The 7,985-nt window shown below is 44.1% G+C and overlaps 1 protein-coding gene across 1 annotated transcript in view; it reads right to left on the reverse strand.

The window, feature by feature from the left end:
- LOC134455961 (dihydrolipoyllysine-residue acetyltransferase component of pyruvate dehydrogenase complex, mitochondrial-like) overlaps positions 1–7,985 on the reverse strand; it is a 22,651-nt gene extending 14,666 nt beyond the window's left edge. The window contains exons 1-3 of the mRNA XM_063207337.1: positions 7,487–7,985; positions 5,684–5,785; positions 2,534–2,658 (exon numbers count right to left, since the gene is read on the reverse strand). Of these exons, the coding sequence (XP_063063407.1) occupies positions 2,534–2,658; positions 5,684–5,785; positions 7,487–7,744 (485 nt within the window). The 5' untranslated portion in view covers positions 7,745–7,985. The remainder of the gene's footprint in view (positions 1–2,533; positions 2,659–5,683; positions 5,786–7,486) is intronic.

The following is a 7,985-nucleotide window of genomic DNA, read 5'->3' on the forward strand; positions in this document are numbered from 1 at the left end:
CACACACACGCACACACAAACACACCACCTCTTGAGTATAGTCCTATTGGCAGCCATCCAATCAGCCATAACTTAGACACAAACACAATAGCTAGATGACGCCACACACACACACACACACACACACACACACACACACACACACACACACACACACACACACACACACACACACACACACACACACACACACACACACACACACACACACACACACACACACACACACACACACACACACACAATTTCTAAAGTGCAATGCTATTGCCAGCTAAGCGCACGCACGCACGCAAGCGCACACACACAATGACAACAGCTTGCAACATCCACCACACAACCCTTGAGCTGCATACTGATAGTCAGAACCCTGAGAAAGGACTCCCACTACTGTTGAGTTCACTTGCCTCCAACAACAGCATTCTCTAACAAAGGGAGGCGGTGGAAACCTGGTTCTCACCAACGGTGTAATGTGTGTAGCTCTGAAGCCCCCTGGTGGAGCGGAGCTACACACACTACCGTCTGGTAGCACGGCCATTATTATTATTATATTAACTTAAATTGCTTAAATATCAACGGCAGCTCGCATTGATGAGTCACAGTACAGATTATAGACCAGGGGTGCTCAACTAGAAACTGAAAAGGTCCACTCGCCAAATTTCGTGTGTTTCCAGGGTCCAAAAAAGTCGCTACGGACCGATGCAGAAAATAGATTCACTTGCTGGCCGCACTGGCCTCTTGCTCACTCACTGAGTTGTCATAGTGATGATACTTTTATTTGTCATACCTGTAAGACTGGCTTCGCAGAAATACACCTATAGATCGCATGGCAGCAAAATCTCATGTATAATTTATACATATTAAATACAGATGGATTTTGTCTTGGTCCGGATGACATTGCTTTTGGGTCCGCATCCGGACCTGGGTCCGCCAGTTGATCATGTCTGTTATAGACTATATTGACTCTTTAAAGATGAACAGAAAACATTTTTGGAGGAATTTGTTGGTGAAGACTGGTGAGTTGCAATAAATGCACAATTTATTTTCTGACTCGAGAAGAGCATGTTAACGACAGTGCTACCAAACGGTAGCTTGTGTACACACAAGCACCGTTGGTGAGAACCAGGCTAAGGCGGAAGTACCTATGTGCTTCAGGATGTAAGGAATATATGAGGAATTTATCTGTGATGGATGATGACCTAACCTTTACTTTTTTGGGTAAGGAGCTGTGGTCTTCAAGCAAAACATGCAGCCGCTCAACTGACCATTGCATTGTACTAAACTTACTGACACAACAGAGCTGGTGAGGGGATAGAAGAGTTTTCCAGTTTGTTTTAATCAATGCTTCACCTCATTGAGGAAAAAACATATTTACACCACAAAGAGCATGAAGACCAAACAGGATATCCCTGCCTTCACTGTGCAGCTTTCCCGCCTACTATTGCATGAAAGGATCGGGAATGACCCCTCTGCAATTTTTCCCTACCGGCCTGCCCTACCTCTCTATGAAGCAGTTTTTTTATCTGAGATTATCCAGGCTTTCAATACTACACATACACTGCAAATACAAGCGAGTAAACATCCACGGCATGGAATTGTCTGCTAGTTATCAAAGAAGACACACAGGTGACTAAATACCTGTTTTCATCCACTGTTTTCATGCATAGAGACATGGTGACTACACATTGGTAGTAAGTTATTCAGAGATAACCATGTTAAGTTAACCTTTTGGTAGAGGTAAATTATCTAATAGAAGAGCCTGGAGTCTTCACTTTCATCACTAAATAATGCCTGCAGGTATATATATTACCAGGTTCACCACTTACTGTATGTTAGCTAACCCTGGTTTATCACTTAATCATGTTCTTAGTGCCGTATATCCCCCTGGTGACAGCCCACTATTATAATTATGAATACATACTCAAGTGACTACATACCTGTCCACTGTTAACATGCATAGGGACATGGTGACTGACTGTCCACTGGTATTAAGTTATTCAGAGCTTCTCAGGTGAGTGCCCACTATTATTAATATTATTCAGAGCTAGGGCTGCACGATTATGGAAAAAATCATAATCACGATTATTTTAGTCAAAATCGTAATCATGATTATTAATCACGATTATTGTTTTTTTGCAGATTTTTTTGAAAATTATAACAAGATGAAATATAACCAAGAATTAATTATACGGGATGAGCAAAATAAATTGAATTGCAATAATTATGTAAAGGCAATAGCATGAAACTTAGGTGGACAGATTTCTGTCCAGAAACACCATCCTATCAGTATGTTCTTGGCTTCAAGGACGCTGTGAAAGATAGGTCACTATTAAGCGATTACACGATTAAATCACGATTAAAATCACGACTTCGATTTCACAATTTTATCACGATTTCCGATTATTTCCGATTAATTGTGCAGCCCTATTCAGAGCTACTCAGCTTTACCTGTCCACTGATATTAAGTTATTCAGAGATACTCAGTTGAGTACCCACTATTATAATTATTCAGAGATGCTCAGGTGGGGTGCCTTACGTGTCCACTGTGATGCAGATGATGGATCCAAGGGGCACGTCTCTGGTGCCCTCCGGGACGAGGATCTTGGCCAGGTAACACTCCTCCAGTATCTCGAAACCCACCGTCGCCTTGTCAGTCTCCACCTGAGCATCGGCAGGAGAGAGGAGGAGGAGGCGGTCAGTTTTTGTTTACATTACACTACACTACACTACATTACATATTAAATCCACCTCCCTAACCACTAGGCCACAGCTGCCGCCAGTTCCCATGAGTTTACAGGAAATGCACGAAAACACAAATACAAACAGACAGTGGGATGAATAACAAGTGCTCTCCCCCCACACTCCTCCATGACTGAGGTACCCTGTACATGGTACTGTCCCACTGCACTGAAGGGGACAGTGGTAAGGGACACAGATGGTATAAATGCAATTTCATTGTGTGCACTGTGTGACAGACAGTGGCAGGGCAGGGCAGACAGGGCAGTGTAGTATAAGGAACAGTATGGAGTGTGTGTGTGTGTGTGTGTGTGTGTGTTGGGGGGGAGGGTGTTGGAGGAGTCACCCACCCAACCCAACCCAACCCAGCCAGCCTGAGCCAGGAGAGTATTCCAACAACCTGCCCAAGCAGTAAATCAGATTGACCTTGAGGTACATCAGCTAATAGAAGAGCCTTGGGGTCCCCATTTAAAAAAAACTAAATGACACCTGTGGACTATCTATTAGCAGGTTTACTAATTCCTGTAGATTTAGACTAATAGGCTAAATAGGCAAATAGGCTCCGACAAAGTGCTGAGCACTGCTCCGCAAAAGTTTGATTCCATTGTTTTCAATAGAACCCCGCACACTGGTGCCGATGTCCGCTGACATTCGCCGATGTCGGATAGCAATTAGAGACGAGTTCTATTTTGTCGGCGCCGCCCATTGACTCTCAATGATATTATTAGCCCCCCTCCTGAAATTAGACATCTCTCTTGATTTCTCAGTGAGAATGACCATTATGAACCGTTTCTGTTATTCTGGAAACAAATACACTGATGGAGATAATGTCCAATGAGTTGAATTTGCATTTTTCCATTTTCACAATGCGTTTAAACAAAAAAGGGTAAAAATGGCTAGGACTAAATTATTAGCCACCTTATCATTAATAGTCAATAGAGTGCCATTTATGAACCAAAACTGACATCAGGCACTTTGATTAGTTGTTAACTATGTTGGCACAGGTCCTACCAGAGATTTTGGCCCATTGCTTCATTGCAAATAGTTAAGCTGGTCCAAATTGCATGGATGTTAAGGATGGACATTCATTTTCAGCACTCCTCAAAGACTATCTAAAGGATTGAGATCTGAACCACAACATGATCATAGTTTTAGTAACCTTGAAGAACATTTGAACAATTTTGGATGAAAGTTTTGGGTTATTATCTTATTGAAAGATCCAGTGAAGATCTTAGCTTCCTCTATGAGCATATTTTTGCATGGTCACCTTCCACATTCTATCATAATCTTTTGTCTTTATGGTGCCGTACACCCAAACAAGGTTTCCTGTGGCTGAGGCTGCCACAGAATGATGCTTCCACCACCATGTTTAATTGAGGAAACCATGTTATAAAGTTTTAAGGACTATCCCTTTCTTCACCTGACAGAAGCAGAATTCATGCATCAAAGCAGTTGCAATTGAATCTCATCAGATGAAAGCAGAGACTTTCAAAACTCATTTTTGACTTTCAAATGTTCATAGGCAAAGCTGAATAACACTCTGATATGCACCACTTTTAGTAAAAGGGTTCTTCTGTGATGATGGCCCCAAAGCCCAATATGATGACAAGCCCTAACAGCTGTCTTTCTTGAAATAAAAACTCCAGGTGAGGCCAGGTCAATAACAATCATCTAGACAGGTGTCCAATGCTTCTTTGGTCTAATGAGACTAAGCAGTTTCCACTGTTACACATAGTGATGGGGGCATCAAGTTTTTAGACTGTTATTCAGCCTCAGACACAGGGAATCTGGGTCTGGATCTGGAGTGCTGGGTCCTCCAACAAAATTGTAACCCAAAGTAAACATTTAAATTAGTTCAGAGGTTCTTCAAGGACACTAAAACCATGGTACTGGAATGACCCGCTCAAAGTCCAGTCCTCAATCCCACTGAGAGTCTGTGGCAAATGTCTATGCTCAGCATCCATGCAATTTGGACCAGCTAGAACACTTTGCAATGAAGAAATGGGTCAAAATCCCTAGTGGGGCATGTGCCAACCTAGGTAACAACTGATCAAAGTGCCTGTTGTCAGTTTTGGTTCATAAATGGCGTCATATTCACTATTACTGATCAGGGGGCTAATAATTTTGTCCTTGTCATTTTTGCCTTTTTTTGTTTAAACTTTTTAACGAACGATAGAAAAATGCAAATTCAACTCATTGGACATTATCTCCATCAGTGTATTTGTTTCCAGAATAACAGAAACGGTTCATAATGGTCATTCTCACTGAGAAATCAAGAGAAATGTCTAATTTCAGGAGGGAGGCTAATAATATCATCCTCAACTGTATGTTTGTGTGAAATTGGGTTTGGGGGTCCAAATTACGTCGGAAGCGAAAGTGCGCCACAGTGCTGACGGAGCCAATGTGCGGCCGGCCTTAGCCTGGTTTATCACTCAACTATGTTCTTGGAATAGCACTACCCAGGGTACCACACTAAGCCCTCTGACTGCATGCCACCAGAGCCAGTGAGCCTCAGCTGAATGGCAGAGGGCATCATCCATCATGCCACCTCATTACAGGAACAGACCGTTCATTTCACATCAGTTAACAGGAAGTAACTGAACACACACAGACTGGAGTGTTTTTTTCAATCAGCAAGAGGATTCGCTTTATCGTGTTGCCCATCAAGAAAGTAGTGCAACGCATGTGATGTAAAAACAGTTATACCGCTCTAACGTTGTTAATTTTGTCGCACAAAGTTAACTCGCTCGGAAGAGATGGTTTTGGGGAAAGTTCTATCGCTACAAGTTGATGCAAAAGCATTGAAGCAATATAAGAAAGCCATGCAGGCACAGAAGCTGTGACTGGACCTGGTTCGAGAGTTCACATCAATATCTGATGCAAAAGGGCCTACAGACATATGCACAGACATCCCACACCCCCCCACCCCCACACACCCAAATCAGCACACCTCAGCGAGCAGGTCTCCCTCGTTGATCTTCTCTCCCTCCTTCTTCTCCCAGCGTGCAATGGTGCCCAGCTGCATTGTGGGAGACAGCGCGGGCAGCGTCACCTATGGGAAAAATCATGTCAGCCAAAGTAAGCATCAGGAGCCAACAACAACAACAGGTAGGATGGAAGGAGGATTCTGTAATTTGACTGGTTGTACAATGCAGTGCATTCTGTAATTAGACTGTGATTATACAATGCACTACTACGCTCGGGAGGGTGCCTGAACTTCTTGACACTGACTCAGACCATTTTTTCCATTCATACACCTTCACACACACCAGTGTACAGAAGGTTGCCATACAAGGCCCCAGTCAAGCACCGCGGGTGTCTTGCTCAAGGACATTTTGACCTATGCAGAGGAGGGTGGACTCAACAAGCAAAACTTCAGTTGCTGTGTGCAACGGAACTCTTCCTATACTGCATGACAGTACAGTGGGGCAGGCAGTCTCCACTCACCGGTCAGTAGGACATGTAAAAGAGAGAACAGCTCTTCATTCATTCTTTTGGTGGTGCTCCTACTGAGCCACTGAGAAAGCATTATATATGTGCATGAAAAAGGTAGGAGGCATGTGTATTCAGTGACATGACACAGCATGATGAGAAAATGTTGAGACTGCACAGCTGTTCACTTTTCCTACACCACACAGCCTACAGCTCTATACTGTGTACAGTTAGCCGTCAGTGCTTTACTACTTCAGCCATTACAAGCTGGTATTTCCTTTGGCACCTTTGGCGCCAGTAGTACAACCAGCCAATTGCCAATCAGTCTGGCGTGTAAAATAGCATATGATCATTATCTGGCATAGGTTACTAAGGTCATAAAAAAGTAGGCCTGTAAAGTGCTACCTCTGGAGTAAGCGTACACTCTGTTGCATCACTGTGGCACGTTGTTCGCTGGCATGGCCTACTCGGGGTGATCAGTGGGGCATATCCCCTGGCACTGACTACTGTACTGAGAGTTACCTTGAGTCACTGTGGCGCAAACCCATATGCCCTACAAAGAGCTCTGTTGCATCACTGTAAAGACACTGCGAGGAAGACCAGCGAGGGTAATAATAGTAGTAATGCCGTTCTCAAGAGCACAATGACGAAGACATGCTTGAAGTCAATTGTGCCGGGCCATTGGTCTTGGATATAAACAAAAAAAAAATGAGTGCAATGCATGGATCAGCTGCAAGGCTGGGACACCATATATAGTCTGGCAATCTGGTGTAGTCTAAACAAGATCGCATTCAGTAATCATGATCTGGGTGACACTGTGTGTCAGTGCCCCATAAAATGGCATATCCTAGAAAAGGGCAGCTTGTGTACCCTGGGGCGTTTACATGACACCATGACCCGTGATGACAACAGTGTCAAGAGGATGCCAAACAGCATCATGCCATGTGGGCAAAGGTGACAGGTGCCCACTGGTCACACCACTGTGTCCTTGACCACAGATCTGATGTTTGCATTCTCTACATACAGTGAATTACCAGATGTTCATGGAAAGGTAAATGCACTGGCACAAGGTATACGATACATTTAAAGACTGGCCTATTAGTTAGGGCAGTTTGTAATTGCCAGGTAGGACTCAGGCATGCCCATGTCGTACCAGATGTATACATGCAGTGAAGGGCGTTTCAGGATGCACCTCACCTCCCTTTGCTACATAGTTATTACAGAACTGCTCAATGAGAACATTCACTATCATTGCGGTCAATCACAATCATCTCTATAAACGAAGCCCAATGTGAACAGCATGTGTGCGGGGAGACCTTGCCTTTTGGTGTGGAGGAAGCGCATAGCAGCGGTGACTCTGGTGGTAGCTGCTAACAATCTGGTTGTCATGCAAGACGCGACCTCTGCTAAACTGGATCTGGAGACCGGCTGCTCGGCTCAGCGGCCGAATGCGACTCGGTCCTTTGCTGTGGTGGTATCTCTTCAGTTGGCAAGGGGCTGTCTCGGATCGTAGAGCCAGAGATTTACACGAACGAGTGACAGTTGCAGACTGTCTCATACGTACAACTAAGCGTAGCATGTTTGCTAATTTGGCTAGCTAGCGAGCTAATACCCTTCCACAAAACGTCCTTTTAGTCTTCTCGCACAACCCTTTCCAGCTTTGGAGGCAATCTTATCAAAGCAAGAAGCAAAATTCAAGATTTATAACACCGAATTGGGGAATATTCTCTATTTACACCCCTTGACTTGCCCAGACCCCCTTCTCTTTACTTTCCAATGACCTCCCCGTCCCACGCCGTCACACTTTCCGTTCCCTACGA

The sequence above is a fragment of the Engraulis encrasicolus genome, chromosome 9, assembly GCF_034702125.1.
Source record: "Engraulis encrasicolus isolate BLACKSEA-1 chromosome 9, IST_EnEncr_1.0, whole genome shotgun sequence".
In the NCBI taxonomy this organism is placed as follows: Eukaryota; Metazoa; Chordata; class Actinopteri; order Clupeiformes; family Engraulidae; genus Engraulis; species Engraulis encrasicolus.